Here is a 16,252-nt window from a genome sequence, read left to right on the forward strand (position 1 = left end):
ATTCCATACGCGAAGATTTATAGCTTGATAGTACGCTCGGAGGGTTTTTTTCCTCAACAGTCGGCCATTTTCACAAACGACGGCCATAACTATCGTTTCAATGAATGTGCTACATTGTTTACAGTGCTTCTCTGTCTTTTTTGACGACCACTTGGACAAAAGACATTTATTTCAGTTTAATTTATTGCAGAATAGGATGTACTGTGTGTAGAGTAAAGTGAAAAGATGTTAAATGTTTAGACACTGCGTTCGAAATACACAAATCAAAAGTATTTACAGAATACACATTTGCGGGTTAAGACAAAACAAACTATAGTAAGTTTTAAAAGGGGCTTTTTATAGTTTTTGGCATGCCATATAGCTTTGTTTTTAGCTTTCCGTTCAGGATATTTAGAATGCTGTTACTCTTTTAGCTATCTTTCTAACCCCCCCATTAGTTTATTTTACTCGTTTACCTTTCTAGCTAACTATCATGCTACTTTTTCAGGTATTTAGCAAGCTATCTAGCTAGATTCTTCCATTTTTTGCATGCTATCTAGCTACCATTTGTCCTATTATGCTAATTATCGAGCTAAATTTTGGGCTCCTTCCTAGTAGCTATCTAGTCTTGTTTTCAGCTTTCCATCCAACTATTTAGATGGCTGTTTACTCTTATAGCTAGCTATCTAACCCCCTTCTTATGTTTTTTTTACTTGTTTACCTTTCTAGCTAACTATCATGCTACCTTTTCATGTATTTAGCAAGCTATCTAGCTAACCTCTTCCAGTTTTTGCATGCTATCTAGCTGACAGTTTACCTATTATGCTAGTTATCAAGCTGAATTCTGGGCTCCTTTCTAGTAGCTATCTCGTTTTGTTTTTAGCTTTCCGTTCAGGCTATTCAGAAGGCAGTTTTCTCTTTTAGCTAGCTTTCTAATTAGTCTATTTTACTCGTTTACCTTTCTGGCTAACTATCATGCTACTTTTTCAGGTATTTAGCAAGTTATCTAGCTAGCTTCTTACATTTTTTTTCGTGCTATCTTGTTGACAGTTTACCTATTATGCTAGTTATCAAGCTATATTTTGGGCTCCTTTCTAGTAGCTATCTCGTTTTGTTTTTAGGTTTCCATCCAACTATTTAGAATGCTGTTTACTCTTTTAGCTATCTTTCTAACCCCCCCCCCCCCCCATTAGTTTATTTTACTCATTTACCTTTCTAGCTAACTATTATGCTGCCTTTTCAGTTATTTAGCAAGCTATCTAGCTAGCTTCTTACATTTTATGCATGCTATCTAGCTACCAGTTTACCTATTATGCTAGTTTGGGCTCCTTTCTAGTAGCTATCTAGTTTTGTTTTTAGCTTCCCATGCAACTATTTAGATGGCTGTTTTCTATTTTAGCTATCTTCCTAACACACCCCCCCCCCCCCCCCCCCACCCCCCATTAGTTTATTTTACTCGTTTACCTTTCTAGCTGACTACCATGCTACTTTTTCAGGTATTTAACAAGCTATCTAGCTAGCTTCTTACAATTTTTTGCATGCTATCTAGCTACCATTTTAGCCATTGGGCTCCTTTCTAGTAGCTATCTAGTTTTATTTTTAGCTTTCCATCCAACTATTTAGATGGCTGTTTTCTATTTCTGGCTAACTATTAAGCTACCTTTTCAGCTATTTAGCAAGCTATCTAGCTAACCTCTTACAGTTTTTGCATGGTATCTAGCTGACAGTTTACCTATTATGCTAGTTATCAAGCTGAATTCTGGGCTCCTTTCTAGTAGCTATCTCGTTTTGTTTTTAGCTTTCCGTTCAGGCTATTCAGAAGGCTGTTTTCTCATTTAGCTAGCTTTCTGTTTTTCGCTTTACAATCAACTTTTCAGATAGTTTTTTACATGTTTGCCTTTCCAGCTAGCTATCAAGCAACCTTTTCAGTTATTTAGCAAGCTACCTAGCTAACTTTTTACATTTTACGTTTTTAGCTTTCTATCAGGCTATTTAGATGGCTGTTTGCTCTTCTAGCCATCTATCCAACTCCCTATTAGGTTTTTTACCCGTTTACCTTTCTAGCTAACTATCAAGCTACCTTTTAAGTTATTTAGCAAGCTATATGCTAGCTTTTTACATTTTTTGCATGCTATCTAACTGACATTGTACCTATTATGCTAGTTATCAAGCAAAATTTTGGGCTCCTTTCTAGCTAGCTATCTATCTTTTTAAAGCTTTCCATCCAACTATTTGGGTATGTTTTTACTTGTTTAGCTACTTATCTAGATGACTGTTAGTTTTTTATATGTTTACTTTACTAGCTAACTATCAAGCTACATTTTCAGTTATTTAGCAAGCTATATAGCCAGCTTTTTACATTTTTTGCTATCTGACATTTTACCTATTATGCTAATTATCAAGCTATATTTTGGGCTCATTTATCTATCTATCTAGATCCCTTTTAGTTTTTTACCCGTTTACCTTTCTCGCTAGCTATCAAGCTACCTTTTCAGTTATTTAGCAAGCTACCCAGCTAACTTTTTACATTTTTTGCATCCCATCTAGCTTTGTTTTTAGCTTTCTATCAGGCTATTTAGATGGCTGTTTACTCTTTTAGCCATCTATCCAACTCCCTATTAGGTTTTTTTTTTTTATCCGTTTACCTTTCTAGCTAACTATCAAGCTACCTTTTCAGTTATTTAGCAAGCTGAATAGCTAGCTTTTTACATTTTTGCATGCTATCTAGCTAACATTTGACCTACAACGGGTCAGGTGCAATCGACATTTCGTTCTGTGTACATTGTTATACAGAATGACAATACAAGGAAATTATTATTATTATTATTATTATTATTATTTTGCTAATTATCAAGCTTAAATTGGGGTTGGCTTTCTAGTTTTGTTCTTAGCTTTCCAATCAACTTTTCGGATAGCTTTTTACTCTTTTAGCTAGCTATCTGGATCCCTTTTAGTTTTTTACATGTTTGACTTTCTAGCTAGCTATCAAGCTACCTTTTCAGTTATTTAGCAAGCTACCCAGCTAACTTTTTACATTTTTGCATGCTATCTAGCTTTGTTTTTAGCTTTCTATCAGGCTATTTAGATAGCTGTTTACGCTTTTAGCCATCTATCCAACTCCCTGTTAGGTTTTTTTCCTTTCTAGCTAACTATCAAGCTACCTTTTTAGCTATTTAGTGAGCCGTCTAAGTTCCTAGTTTAGAATATTTTTATCAAACTAGGTGCTCTTTGTGCTAATTTGTAACAAAATGGAGTTCCTGGCTTGAAAAACCCTGATCTATATTATGATTTACAGGATCTCAAGCTAGTAGCTAAAACGTTAGCAAGCATTTTTTAAACATCAGGTCACGTTTGCGACATTATCCAAGAGGTTTATTTCCCGAGTATGAGCTTATGTTGGAGCCAAGCCACCAAGGTGGCATCACCTGCTGCCGCCAGGTGCTTGCCGCAGGCCTTCGCCACCAAAAAAACGATTTCGGCCACGTTGAGTACGATGCAAACGCCCGACACGGCTAGCATGAAGACGGTGAAAACAGTTTTCTCGGTGGGCCGGGACACGAAGCAGTCCACCGTGTTGGGGCAGGGATACGAGTCGCACTTGACCAACCGGATCATTTTGTAACCTGGGTAGATCACGTAGAAGACGTACATGAAGGTAGCTTCCAACGTGACCCGGAACAGCAGGCTTATGACGTACGTCCACCAGAGGGCGCCTGCGATTTCCATTTTCCGGTTTTTGATCTGGTCCAGCTCTTTGAGGTTTACCTTCCCGGCGAGTTTGCTAAGTTTTCGATCTGCGTGTCGGCGGTGGGCCACGTGGACGGCCACCAGTAGGGCAGGAGAAGAGACCAGGATGATCTGCAGGGCCCACAGGCGAATGTGAGAGATGGGGAAGAAGTGGTCGTAGCACACGCTATTGCAGCCCGGCTGCTGGGTGTTGCAGGTGAAGTCCGACTTCTCGTCCCCCCAAACGCTCTCGGCCGCCACCGCCAGGACCAGGATGCGGAAAATGAAGAGCACCGAGAGCCAGATGCGGCCGATTCCCGTCGAGTGTTTGTTGACGCCGCTGATTACGGCGTAAAACCAGGTCCAGTTCATTTTCGGGTCTGAAAGGTACAGATGAAACCAGTGAGTGGGAGTCAGTTTGGAGACTTTGTCCGCCACTTACAGCCCACGGACCACAGGCTCTGAGGGACACTGCAAATTATAATGCTGAGGGTGGAGACTTTGGAGCAGGCATGTTGGATGATTTAGGGCTGCAACTTAAGTATATATCATCTCATCTCATTAGCTGCACTGCTTATCCTCAGTAGGGTCGCAGCGGTGCTGGAGCCCATCCCAGCAATCATCGGGCAGTGGGCAGGGGACACCTTGAACTGGTTGCCAACCAATCGCAGGGCACACAGGGACAGACAACTCGCTCACTCATTCACACCTAGGGACAATTTGGACCGGCCAATCCACCTGAAATGCATGTCTTTGGAATGTGGGAGGAAACCAGAGTGCACGGAGGAAACCCACGCAAGCACGGGGAGAACATACAAACTCCTCACAGTAAGTCCGGTAGCTGGATTTGAACCCACACAGGAGGTTCCCAAGACCTTAGAACTGTGCCGCACATGCGCTAACCACTGCTGCCCCCCCGTCACAGTCCTGTTATCAAAATTCCCCAGCCAAAACATTACGAATTTGTGACCTGAAGCCCCCTCAGTGAAAATCTTCATTGCACTCGATAAATGTAACTTGTATTTAATCGTATAAAATCCTTTATAGTAAAATGTATGGAATCCTTTATTCCCAAAAAACGAAAAACCTTGCCTCAGATCTATCAAAGAAATTAGGAGAAAAAAGGTGTGCTTCGGTCATTTTAACTCTCTGTAGTTTGTATTCTCCTTCCAAATCATTCGAGCTGAGTCAACGAAGCCTTCTTTCATCTCCAGCCGGCGGTTCTAATTTCCTTCAGGAGGGAATCTGAACAACTTTGGCTCGCTGTATGCATCTCTTCTCAAGATTCGGTGCACCCCTTTTAAGTGGATTTACAAAATAGAAACTACAAATTCCCCAAATCGTTTCTCTTTTTTAACTCAGCTAGGTTACAAAAAAACAGACCAGCCTTTAAAGCAGGGGTCTAAAACTCATTTCACTGGGGGGGCTGCTCTAGTTAGGGTCAGAATGAGTTTGGGCCGCATTGGGTTTTCCGAAAGGATTTTCATGTCTGGAGAGAGACTCATTTTAAAGATTGTTTTCTTATTGAGTATTTTACACAGCGTTAGCCTCACCAAAGGAAGCCGACATGATTCCCGTCTATCTTGCTGCTACGAGCACCCAAAAACGAAAAACTTTGCCCAAGAAATTAAGAGTAAAAAGGTGTCATTTGGTCAATTTAAGTCTCTGTAGTTTGTAATCTCCTTCCAACCCATTCGAGCTGAGTCAACATAGCCTTCTTTCATCTCCATCTCCAGTTCCAATTTCCTTCCGGAGGGAATCTGAAAAACTTTGGCTCGCTGTACACATCTCTTCAAGTTTCGGCGCACCCCTTGTGAGTGACTTGGCAACGTGCATCATGTGACTCACACAAACAGACCCACTCATCACGTTGGGCAGCGCAAAGCAACAAAAGTGCCCGATGCAAATTTTGGGAGTTTACTGAGCTGGTCAAAATCAAAGTTGACTTACCTTCAGACGACGCTCATGACACCTGTTCGCGTTTGAGCTTGCGGGCTTTTTGAAGAAATCGATGCTGGAGGACGAGGAACCAGCAGGAGTTTGCATGGCTAATGAAACAACAGCGCAGCCCTGCACTGAGAGGTCATATGCTTCCACACCCCCAGTTTGCATACAATAGCTCCATTTAGCCGCCGCAAACAAACAGCAGAACAATTCAGTTCGAATGTTTGAATTTCGGCGGAGGTCTGCTCGCCCGGCTTAATCGGCCTTTGTTTTGGATAGGAAGTGTGGAAAGGTATAAAGCAGTGGCGGGCCGTGCATGTGAACCCTAAACCTTCAGTAGTGTGCAGCTGAAGCAATCCTACCCTCAGTAATTACTTTATGACTCTAAAACTTGCACTGCGGTTACGGCATCAATGATAACTGTCGCGACCAGAACGGAATCAGGACCAGAATAGAAATACTAAATTTTGTGCAGGCTTGGGGAGTAACAGAATACATGGAACGGCAAAAATGATGTTGGCAAGTTGTTCATCTTGTTTCTGTCGCATTTTATGTTAGTTTTGCCGCAGATCAAAGAGATCAAAGCCAGGAGAGAAAGCTTACCACGTGTTGTGAGTCATCGTTTTATTCATATTGAGTTTCTTTTGTCTTTGATTAGCATATTTGGTATTGGAGTCATCCAAAAGTCATCGAAAGTAATCCAGTTAAAGTAACCCTACCCAACCCTGGTAGCTGGGTAGGTAGGTAGGTAGGTAGTTAGCTGGGTAGGTAGGTAGGTAGCTGGCAGGGTTGGGTAGGGTTACTTTAACTGGATTACTTTCAATGACTTTTGGATGACTCCAATACCAAATATGCTCATAAAAGACAAAAGAAACTAAATATGAATCAAATGACTCAATTTTGTGCAGGCTTGGGGAGTAACGGAATACATGGAACGGCAAAAATAATGTCGGCAAGCTGTTTGGATTTATTTTCATTTTGTTCCCGTCGCATTTTATGTTTGTTTTGCCGGAGATCAAAGAGATCAAAGCCAGGAGAGAAAGCTTACCACGTGTTGTGAGTCATCGTTGTATTCGTATTGAGTTTCTTTTGTCCTTTATTAGCATATTTGCTATTGGAGGCATCCAAAAGTCATTGAAAGTAATCCAGTTAAAGTAACCCTACCCAACCCTGGTAGCTGGGTAGGTAGGTAGGTAGCTGGGTAGGTAGCTGGGTAGGTAGGTAGGTAGGTAGGTAGGTAGGTAGGTAGGTAGGTAGGTAGGAAGCTGGGTCGGTTGGTAGGTAGGTAGCTGGGTAGGTAGGTTGGTAGGTAGGTAGGTAGGTAGGTAGGTAGGTAGGTAGCTGGGTAGGTAGGTAGGTAGGTAGGTACGTAGGAAGCTGGGTCGGTAGGTACGTAGGTAGCTGGGTAGGTAGGTAGCTGGGTAGGTAGGTAGGTAGGTAGGTAGGTAGGTAGGTAGGTAGGTAGGTAGCTGGGTAGGTAGCTAGGTAGCTGGCAGGGTTGGGTAGGGTTACTTTAACTGGATTACTTTCAATGACTTTTGGATTACTCCAATACCAAATATGCTAATTAAAGACAAAAGAAACTAAATATGAATCAAATGATTAAATTTTGTGCAGGCTTGGGGAGCAACGGAATACATGGAATGGCAAAAATGATGTTGGCAAGCTGTTGGGATTTATTTTCATTTGGTTTCTGTCGCATTTGATGTTAGTTTTGCCGGAGATCAAAGAGATCAAAGCCAGGAGAGAAAGCTTACCATGTGTTGTGAGTCATCGTTTTATTTATATTTAGTTTCTTTTGTCTTGTATTAGCATATTTGGTATTGGAGTCATCCGAAAGTAATTGAAAGTAATCAAGTTAAAGTAACCCTACCCAACCCTGATCAGGACCCAATTGCGTTTACCACAAGTTTTATTGAAAGTGAAGGATTTTATACATTTGACTATAACGGATTTTATATGATTGAATACAAGTTACATTTATTGACTCCCGCCTGTCCCGTTTTTGGACCCGTTTTTCCACCCGTCCATTCCTGATCTCCGTGTCTGTCTCCGGCTCCGACCTGTTTTTGATCCCGACCACCTTTTTGTTCTCCTGTCCTGGCTATCTACCTGTTTTTCCGTCCTCGACACTGCCATTTCCCGCTCCAGAAGATTCCCTTCCATATTCGGGTCTCGATCCGATTGTATGAGCGGCTTGCTTCCCGCTTCCAGCGAGCACCGGATTGTAGGCACTGCCCTTCCTCTTTCTATCAATAAACTTGTGGTTAACGCTTCGCATTTGGGTCCTGATTCCGTTCTGGTCGTGACAAAGGCTCTGGCTTTGCCAACTCAAAATCTGGTTGCCCGAAGCAAAAGCTTAATCAACACTTGTTTTATGCTACAGGGCCTGCAGTACTGATTGTGAAGGCCTCCAGGTAGATTTCTGAGCTTGGCAACAATTAATGGCTAATATGTGATTGGCTAAATGTTTAAATATGAAAGGACATATCTGGAAGCAGGGGAAAGGCAATGAATGAAACCTGACAAGTAATTTGGAGTATTTATGGATAAAATATAGATAACATCACATGATTCTGATATTTTCTATGCCAGCAGAGAAGGCTTTGCAGGCCCTGATGTCCTAACAATGTTATGGATAAGCAGTTGAGCCAGGCCAGAATATGAAAATTGTCAGGACCAGAACGGAGACAGGACCCACTTGCGTTGCGTTTCTCACAAGTTTTATTGGAAGAAAGAGAAAGGGTTGCGCCCACGATCCGGCGATTGCAGGTCGCTCGAAACGCGGAAGTGAATTTGCTGTGGCGAGCGATGGGGTTGTCGGGAACAGAAAACAGGACAGTAGCCGGGACAGGAGAACAAAAACGTTGTCGGGTCGTAAGCGAGTCGTAAGCAAGAAATGAGAGTAGATGTGGTCGGGGACAAAAAGAGGTCGAAAGCCGGGACAGGAGAGTAGACGTGGACAGGATCAAAAACGGGTCAAAGCCGGGGGACAGACAGGAGCAAAAACCAGGTGGGAGTCAGGGTCAAAAAACGGTTGATTAAATTTCATTTCCAATGGTAGTAGCACTTTAGTCCTGCGGAAGGCGTTCCAAGACTGTATTTTGAATGATGCATGAGGTCATTTTGTTCCAAATCCAAATTTTGGTATACGTGCGAGCAAACCCTGATTTAGAGGATTGTTTGTTTGTTGTGGGGTTTTATTTAGGCACCGTCAGGACCAGAACGGAGACAGGACCCTCTTGTGTTACGTTTCTCTCAGTTTTATTGGAAGAAGGAAAGGATTGCACCCACGATCCGGTGATCGCCGGGCGCGGTAAGCATGTCGCTCTGAATGCAGAAGCGGGACTTCCGTGGCTAACGATGGCGGTGTCGGGAACGGAAAAACGGGTCGGTAGCCAGGACGGGAGAGCAAAAACGTGGTTGGGTCGGAAACGAGTCAAAAGCCAGTAGAGGAGAATAGACGTGGTCAGGATCAAAAAACGGGTCGAAGACGAGGAACGGACGGGAGCAAAAACAGGTGGTCGAAAAAGGCTTGCCTAGTGTTAACTGAGGTTCGCAGACGGACTGACAGGGGCGAATAGGAGTGGGTTTAAATAGGGACAGGGAACCAATCGGAGTCCGAGGCAGTTGGCGCCAAAGGCACAGGTGATTCATATCGGTAATCATGCCAGAAAATGGCTTCCTTCCATGTCTCTCTGAAATCTGCTATGCACGTGCCTTTTTCAGCTAAATGCGCTCTCCCTCTCTATCCATTGCAGAAAAACCGGTTTAAAAACTACCCTCTTGGTGCAATTATCTATGTCATGTAGAACAATGAGTTGAGTGAAATTGTTATATAATTCTTTTGGATGGCTTTGGACTCGTCTGCAAAAAAACACATTATTTTTCCTTACTATCGATAAAAAGTACTTCATAGTTTAATAAATGAACTGCCTCTGACATTCAAAAGTCTCTGTGTAATGTAAAAATATTTTTGGGGCTGAATACGTGAGTGTACATTTTACAGTTCGCTGCAAAATATGTTTATTTCACTGACAATTTTGTTTCGACCAGCACAAAGGGTAGACCCAATCGCGTAACGTTTTTTGAGATAGAGATCCGATGCTCGCTGGACGCGGGAAGCAAGCTGCGCAAAAAATCAGAACGAGTTCCGAATGAAGAAGTGAATCTTTCGGAGCGGGAGATCGTGGTGTCGAGGACGGGAAAAAAACAGGTCGATAGCCGGGGCAGGAGAACAAAAACGTGGTCGGGGTCGTAAGCGAGTCGTAAGCAAGAAATGAGACTAGATGTGGTCGGTGACAAAAAGAGGTCGAAAGCCGGGACGGGAGAGTAGACGTGGTTGGGATCAAAAACAGGTCGTAGCTGGAGACAAACGGGGAAATCAGGAACGGACGGGTAGAAAACAGGTCCAAAGAGCTGGACCGACGGGAGTCAGACTCAAAGTGCTTGCCTTGTAGAAACAGAGGTTCGCTGATGCACTGACAACAGGCGAGTGAAAGGACTGGGCTTGAAAAGGGACAGGGAACCAATCAGGTAGCCCGCAGCGGCAGGTGCAAACGAGCGGACATAGGTGAAATTAATGAGTAATCATGACAAATTTATTGTTATGTTTTGTTTTGTTTTTAGTTTTTACAATATTTTTGCAAGTAAAATGATAAAAACAGTATGTAAAACGAAGAATGAAAACTGTTGGTCGATGTTTGTTATTTTAAATAGATTCATTCTTGGTAATAATATACTGTCACGGTTGCCATGACGCCCAATTGGCCCCGCCCGTGTGGCGCCAGCTGCAGCTCGTTGACAGATTGGCTTTCCGTCTATTTAAGCTCAGTGCTCTCACTCTTCCTTTGTCAGTCCATCAACGAACCTCTGCCCCGCAAAACGTAGGTTTTGACTCCATCCCGGTTCCTGTTGGTATTTCCTGTCCGGTATGGTTCCCGTTTATATTGTCCTGTTCAATACTGGTTTCCAGTTTCATACCTGTCTAATTTGTCCTGTTTCATTTCGACACCCTGTTTTGATATCAATCCTGTCTGTCCCGTTGTTTAATATCAGTTTCCAGTTTCGTTCCCGTCTAGTTTATCCTGTTTAATTTCAATATCCTGCTTTGATATCAATCCGGTCCGTTCCGTTGTTTAATATCAGTTTCCAGTTTCGTTCCCGTCTAGTTTGTCCTGTTTAATTTCAATATCCTGTTTTGATATCACCCTGTCTGTCCCGTTGTTTAATATCGGTTTCCAGTTTCGTTCCCGTCTAGTTTGTCTAGTTTTAATTTCAATATCCTGTTTCAATATCAACCCTGTCTGTCCATCCTGAATATTCGATTTTTCTAACCATTTTTCATTTTTACAAAGGAGTATTTTAGGAGTATTTTTGTAGATTTTCTGTAGTATTTCCATTGTAGTATTTTTGTCATACCTCTTTATAATGTTTGTAATATTACTGTAGTTTTATTTTTGTAGTATTTTTGTGATATTCCCATAGGAGAATTGTTGCTATAGGTGTAATTTGAAGTATTTCTGTTGTAAACCTCTTGTAGTAGTATTTTTTGTAGTATTATATCTCTAGTAGTTTTTTTATATTGCAGAATTGTGTGTTTATATATTTTTTGAATTTCAGTAGAAGTATAATTAATGTATTTCCAAATAATTATTTTAATAGTATTTTTGTAGATTTTCTGTCGTACTTCCATAGTAGTATTTCATATTTCTTTAGTATTTTTGTAATATTACTGTAGTAGTATTGTAGTATTTTTGGAATACATAATTCTGTAGTAGTATTTTGTAATATAGCACTACTGTAGTAGTATTTTTGTAGTAATTCTATACTTTTTTATTTTCAGAAGAAAAGTAAAATAATAAATGAGGTCCATGTTTTTAGCACTGTACATTAGGATTACGTTACTAGTTACATTTTTATAGTAACCCTCTGGCAACCAGTTCAGGGTGGCCCCTCCCTTCTGCTCGAAGATGGCTGAGATTGGCTCCAGCACCCCCGCGACCCTACTGAGGATAAGCGGTGCAGATAGATGGTAAGGCGCCCGCTTTGAGACTGGGAGGTCGGTGGTTCGCGCCCCGGCCGAGTCATTCCTAAGACTTAAAAAGTGGTCGGCGGCGCCCTCTGTTGGCTGCGGCTGCATCGGCTCGCTACAACGGGTCAGGTGCAATCGACATTTCGTTCTGTGTACATTGTTACACAGAATGACAATACAAGGAAATTATTATTATTATTATAATGGATGGATAGTAACCCTGTTGGCATATACGCTGTCATTGTAGATAGATAGATAGATAGATAGATAGATAGATAGATAGATAGATAGATAGATAGATAGATAGATAGATAGATAGATAGATAGATAGATAGATAGATAGATAGATAGATAGATAGATAGATAGATACTTTGTTCATCCCTGAAGGGAAATTCACATTTCCAGCAGCATCCCTGAGCTGAGAACAATCGAGAACAATCGAAAATAACACGGGAGCTGCTGGAGTGGCTGCCATTCGTGACGGCGCCGGAAGAAAAGATTCTCCCCAGCCTGGGCCGGTAACTACATGGTCCCACGGCCTGTGTGCAAGGCACTTGCCACATCGCAAAGCGGCGGCGCTGAAGCAGGCAAAACCCAAGTGGCCACTAACGCCATCTACTGCCTGGCCGCCAGGTCGCTGCCCACATCGGCAGTTTCCAGCAGGGAAAAGTTGCCCACCGACTGCGAAGAGAACGAGTACATGAGTCCCACCTCTCTCCCGGCGTCGGGGCCCCCCTGGATCATTACTGGCTCCTTGGTGCCACCCCCGCCGCCTCCCATGCAAGCAAACCATCACAATGACATTGGGTGAGATTCAGGTCCATAGTATTTTAGTATTGCCACGATTTTCTACATACACAAGCCGTACCTATATATAAGCCGCATGCGCCCACATACGAAAACATATTTCAACCCCAAGCTCACTGTCATTGTACCCGAGTGAGACCTTGTCTAGAGAAGGGATTGTAGTCCTTGTTGTTAATGAAATTTGATAAAGTGGAGAAACAATTAAAATAGTTTATAAATCCATTTGACTAGAAAAAAGTTTAAAATTCAGTATTTAATTATTGTGTGTGAATTATATTTGCTCTGTCCCTTTAAGAAGCGCCTTTATTTTTTACGTTGCAACTTCGATCTGTTGCGTTCCATTTCGCGTTGACGTAGCCTTGGGCCAATTCTCGCGTTTAAGATACGAAATAATACACCACCTCAAAGATTCTATTTTGTGAATCAATCAAAATGGAGAATATTTAGAAACCATGGAAAAAGTTTTATCCCAAAATATAATTTGAGAGTCATCCAAATGCGACTTTGGAAACGATGACTCCGCGAAACGGGACGCGTCCTAAATGAAGCGACATTGTGTTGGCGACATCACAACACGAAGAAAGTAGCAAAGCGGGAAACATTCGCTTGAATAACAACCCCGGAAAGAAAAACTGGCGGTCCCAGAAAAAACCGAGGAGGGAATTCATTATTCTCTTCTTTTTTCCCCCCATTTCGGGTTCGCGTGACTGGCGGCCATTGCAGGCTCCCACGGGCAACATGGTTGCTGAAGATGCAAGGCGATGAGCGGCGTCCGGCGGAGTGAAAACCTGACTTCCTTCCCCCGTTCGACTTTCTTTTCTATTCTCTCTTTTTCTTTTCTTTATTAATATTATTTCCTCCAAAATGGGGCATCCTCCTCTGGAATTCAGCGACTGCTACTCGGACAGTCCCGAGTTCCGGGAGACGCTCAAGTGTTACGAACTGGAACTGGACAGAACCAGCAAATTTCTTAAAGAGTTGATAAAAGATGGCAACAATGTGATTAACGCCATTAAAGGTGAGTATTTTGAGGTTCAAGGTTGAGTCATTCTCTGTTTTCGCGGGGTGTGCGTTCCAAAAAGGTTCCGCGATTGTCAAAACCCGCGAAGTAGAAATTTAACACTCTATATCAGGGGTGTCAAAGTCATTTGAACTCGGGGGCCACACTATAGAACAAACATTCTGTCGGGGGCCGGATTAGTAGATTAAAGAGAAAGAAAAAGAGATAAAGAAATAAGAGAAAGAAGGAGGGAAAAGGAGAGAGGACGGGACAAAGAAAGAAAAAGAGAGAGGGAGAGAGCGTGAGAAACAAAAGAGATAAAAAGTCATGAGAGAGGGGTAAAAGAAAGGGAGAGGAAGAAAGAAATCCAAAGAGAAATAGAAAGACAGAAGGAGAGAAAAGAGAAAAGAAAGCGCGAAGGGTAGGAAGAGAGAGAGAGAAAAGGAAAAAAGGAAGTTAAGAGCAAAATAACTTAAAAAGACACAGAGAGAGAAAGAGACAAAGAGCAACAAAGGAAGAGAAAAAGAGAGACACAGAGACTGAAAGAGACAGAGAGTGGGAGAAAGAGGGTGGAAAAGAGAGAGAGAGAAAGTACAGCGTCTTTGTTCGAGGCACCTTTCTTTGGCAACATCAAGTTGACATATTTCAACCTGCAGCTCGTTTTTCTCTTGCGCTTCTCTGAGTGTTGTCTCGCGGGCCAGATTCAATCCCTTAACGGGCCTGATCTGGCCCGCGGCCGCCTGTTTGCCCCCTGTCCTCTATATCATACCTGTCAAGCTCCAAAATGTTGTATTTTCCCTTACAAAATACAAAATAATCGATCGTATCCATATTTTTTTCCCAAACGTGTTTGTTTATCTAGTTTAGCATGTTATAATGTACCTGTGTTTTGTTATATCACATATATTGTTAATTAACATTTTGTTGTGAGATACAGACATGAATGAGGTTTTATTTGTATTTATTTTGGACACACACTAAGTCTTGCACTGACCAATTAAAAAGAAGGGGCGTAACAAACGCGGGGGATGACGGGAAGTGGGCACCGGTAAAGGTGAGTGTTTGTGGACACGGCAGACAAAAGATCCCTTACCTTTGGAAATATACACTTTTTTTCCTTGGATTACTTTTAATGGGACCTGGACTGTGCAGGTCTGCACTAAATCTTAACTACCGGCATCATTTTCCGTTAATTTTGCCGGCTGTTGTTTTTAAACTGTGTACTTTATGTTCAGTTAAAATCGCGGGACTTAAAGTAGGGTTTGGATTAATTTTGTGATTGTGGTACATGTTTTAATGTGGGCGCATGCGGCTTATATACAGGCGCGGCTTGTGTACGTACAAAAGCGGTTATCCTCTTAAAATGTAGTGGGTGCGGCTTATAATCAGGTGCGCTCTATAGTCCGGATTTTACGGTAGTACTTGTGTTTCGTTATATCATATATATTGTTAATTAACATTTTGTTGTGAGATACAGAGTTGCTCGACATGAATGAGGTTTTATTATAAAAAAAAGTTCAAAAATGAAGTACCTTGGACGTCCTGTTATAGGAAAAAATACATGCAAATATAATTGAGGAAGTCTTTTTTCATTTTCTCCTTTTATACTTCCTTTTTTTCTTAACTTCTTTATACAACAATAACGCTTCGTAATATAATGCATCAAAGCAAGTGAGTCGTTTGAGAGCCGGCTCTCTTAAATGAGTTGAGCCGAAAAAGCCGGTTCTCTAAAAAGAGACGGACTTCCTTTCACTACACAACTACCACATGAAATCCGATGTTGGATGATGCATGATGGGAAATCCCTAGGGGGCAGAAGCATGCGCACAGTAGCATCAAACCGCTCGCTTCGTTTGCAAGGGAAAAAAACGATACCGAGATAGAGGCTACCGCGGCGAACTTGCTTGACTTGATTGATTTGCCGTTTCGTGATCGTCGGTGTATACCGGATGGTACCCATCATTGACAAATTTGCGTTTCTCCGTACAGATTTTCTTGTACGTCGTACACGTCTTAAAATGCATCATAAACATACTTTGTACGGCAAAAACTTACTGGTATGCTATCTTCAAGGTGGTTGGGGATGGAGGCAACTGCAAAAGATGGACGGAGTCCTCTTTATACTCAATACGAACGTTGTTTATTTACAGAACACGTTATAGCTTCTTCCCTCAGTTACAAACATCTCCCACTCGGTCACGCACGTCGAAGGAGAGAAGATGAGAGACAGAACAGTAATGTCGGCATGTGTCCAATAGCACCGATAGTCTCTTGGCCCGCTGCATGGCTCTGTGGCTAGGACCTTGACTCGGCCTCTTGGCTGAGAGCAAATGTCTCGGCCCCTTAGCTTTGTAGCGCATTATGATTTGACCGATAACGGATAATGGATAATTGATAAAGAATATAGAACAATAAAACTTACAAAATATCCACCGTAATAACTCAATCCATTACCGTATATGACAGCAACTTCTACAAACTTCTACAAAGCCAGTCCTACTACACTCCCCTTATAACAAACTCTCACCCATCCTTTATTAAATACACTTGTGTTAAAACTACTCTTAAAATTTGGAACCAATTCAGACGTCACTTTGGTCTTCGGGCAATCACTTTTTCGACACCAATAGCATCAAACCCTAGCTTTTGACCATTCATAGACAATGTTCCCTGTAATTTTCCTTACGGGTCTGAGCGTTCACACAAAGTCGGTGAGCAACGCTTGAAACAACAGTGAGCAACGGCAATCCCAAGTGTGGCA

The 16,252-nt window shown here is 42.1% G+C and overlaps 2 protein-coding genes across 2 annotated transcripts in view; one reads left to right on the forward strand and one right to left on the reverse strand.

Moving 5' to 3' along the window:
* Positions 1-1,432: 1,432 nt before the first annotated feature.
* On the reverse strand, positions 1,433-5,776 carry LOC148348999 (gap junction beta-1 protein-like). The gene is made up of 2 exons (XM_088320759.1): positions 5,656-5,776; positions 1,433-4,085 (listed from the first exon to the last, which is right to left on the reverse strand). Exon 2 carries the CDS (start codon positions 4,075-4,077, stop codon positions 3,352-3,354), a length of 726 nt encoding a protein of 241 aa, XP_088176885.1. The 5' UTR covers positions 4,078-4,085; positions 5,656-5,776; the 3' UTR covers positions 1,433-3,351.
* Positions 5,777-12,882: 7,106 nt separating this feature from the next.
* Positions 12,883-16,252, forward strand: part of ophn1 (oligophrenin 1) — a 59,791-nt gene continuing 56,421 nt past the window's right edge. The window contains exon 1 of the mRNA XM_088321286.1: positions 12,883-13,509. Within this exon, the coding sequence (XP_088177412.1) occupies positions 13,356-13,509 (154 nt within the window). The 5' untranslated portion in view covers positions 12,883-13,355. The remainder of the gene's footprint in view (positions 13,510-16,252) is intronic.

Source organism: Urocampus carinirostris, chromosome 17 (genome assembly GCF_059441175.1).
Source record: "Urocampus carinirostris isolate Australia breed hairy pipefish chromosome 17, RoL_Ucar_1.0, whole genome shotgun sequence".
Lineage (NCBI taxonomy): Eukaryota > Metazoa > Chordata > Actinopteri > Syngnathiformes > Syngnathidae > Urocampus > Urocampus carinirostris.